The sequence below is a fragment of the Oryzias melastigma genome, unplaced genomic scaffold (assembly GCF_002922805.2).
Source record: "Oryzias melastigma strain HK-1 unplaced genomic scaffold, ASM292280v2 sc00263, whole genome shotgun sequence".
In the NCBI taxonomy this organism is placed as follows: Eukaryota; Metazoa; Chordata; class Actinopteri; order Beloniformes; family Adrianichthyidae; genus Oryzias; species Oryzias melastigma.
Genome location: NW_023416897.1, coordinates 1 through 1,153, shown reverse-complemented (window position 1 = coordinate 1,153; position 1,153 = coordinate 1). Strand labels below are relative to the sequence as shown.

Genomic DNA, 1,153 nt, shown 5'->3' with positions numbered 1-1,153 from the left:
TTAATACTTAACAAGCACACCTTAATATAAAGCGTTACCAAAACTCCTCCTATGGACGGCATAAGAGGCTGTTGTCAAGCTGACACACAACAGACTATACTCATTAAGGTGTTAAACTTTTCTTCTAAGAAATTGTTTTACGATAAATAAATGTATTGCTTTCTATTTAACTATGATTCAGAGTATCAATGTGATCCTATCTTAAATTTTCTGTCGTTTTCATGAAAAAGTCTGATTTCTGCTGAGCTATGTACTGAAGGTGTTTCAGAGTCCAGAGATGGAGCCTGCAGTTGTTCAGAGACTGGAAGGATCCGGTCTGAAGATTCTGGTGTCACTGTCAGCTTGTTTCAGATTACAGTTACAAACAGATACAATATTCTGACATTAACAGCTTTCTCTTTCCTCAGCAGGAGAACTTGGTGATCCAGCCGGGTCGCTGCTGTCCTCAGTGTGTGTCCAACCCATGTCTGTCTGCTGGAGAACAGCACCAGGTATGCTGATGATGACGCTGAATGTCATGTGTTAACATGTGAATGCAAGTGTGTTGTGTGTTTACATGCTGTATATTGTATCTGGGACAGTGCTGTGGTTCTAATGTGACACTTTCCACAGCAAAAAGGATGATTTTGAACATTGAAACCCTAAACAGATGTTGATGCTCGCAACTTTTTTCCTGATCTTTTTAGATTTCTATTTTAGAATAAAATGAATCATTAAGACATTCACCTTTGCCCAAATCGTATGCATGATGGAACGATATATGATGACATGTATTCGTTTGTGTGTTTGTATGCATACATATGTGTGTTTGTGTGTGTGTTTGTATGTGTGTTGGGGTGTGTTTGTATGTACAAGTACATGTGTTTGTTTGTGTGCTGGGCTACATACGTATGTGTGAGCTGTATTTCAAGTGTGTATGTGTTGACATGTTTGTGTGTGGAGATTCTTTCTATGGTAACTGATGTTTTTGTAACATTTAAGTGTGTGTGTGGACAGGCCCCGCCCCTTATGATGAACTTTTACACCTGACAGTAATGATGATAACCCTCCAACAACTTCTTGCTGTTTCTGGGTTTAGGAGGAGGTAATTAATTGTCATCCAGGTCTCAGTGTCTCTGATGCATGAATTCAGTTTCTCTAGGTGGTCATTCTG

The 1,153-nt window shown here is 39.3% G+C and overlaps 1 protein-coding gene across 1 annotated transcript in view; it reads left to right on the top strand.

Moving 5' to 3' along the window:
* The window catches only part of LOC112140535 (extracellular matrix protein FRAS1), a gene marked incomplete at its 3' end in the record, with an annotated part of 73,078 nt that extends 72,587 nt beyond the window's left edge, over positions 1–491 (top strand). The window contains exon 7 of the mRNA XM_024263532.2: positions 408–491. Coding sequence (XP_024119300.1) covers positions 408–491 — 84 coding nt within the window. The remainder of the gene's footprint in view (positions 1–407) is intronic.
* Between the last annotated feature and the right edge of the window lie 662 nt (positions 492–1,153).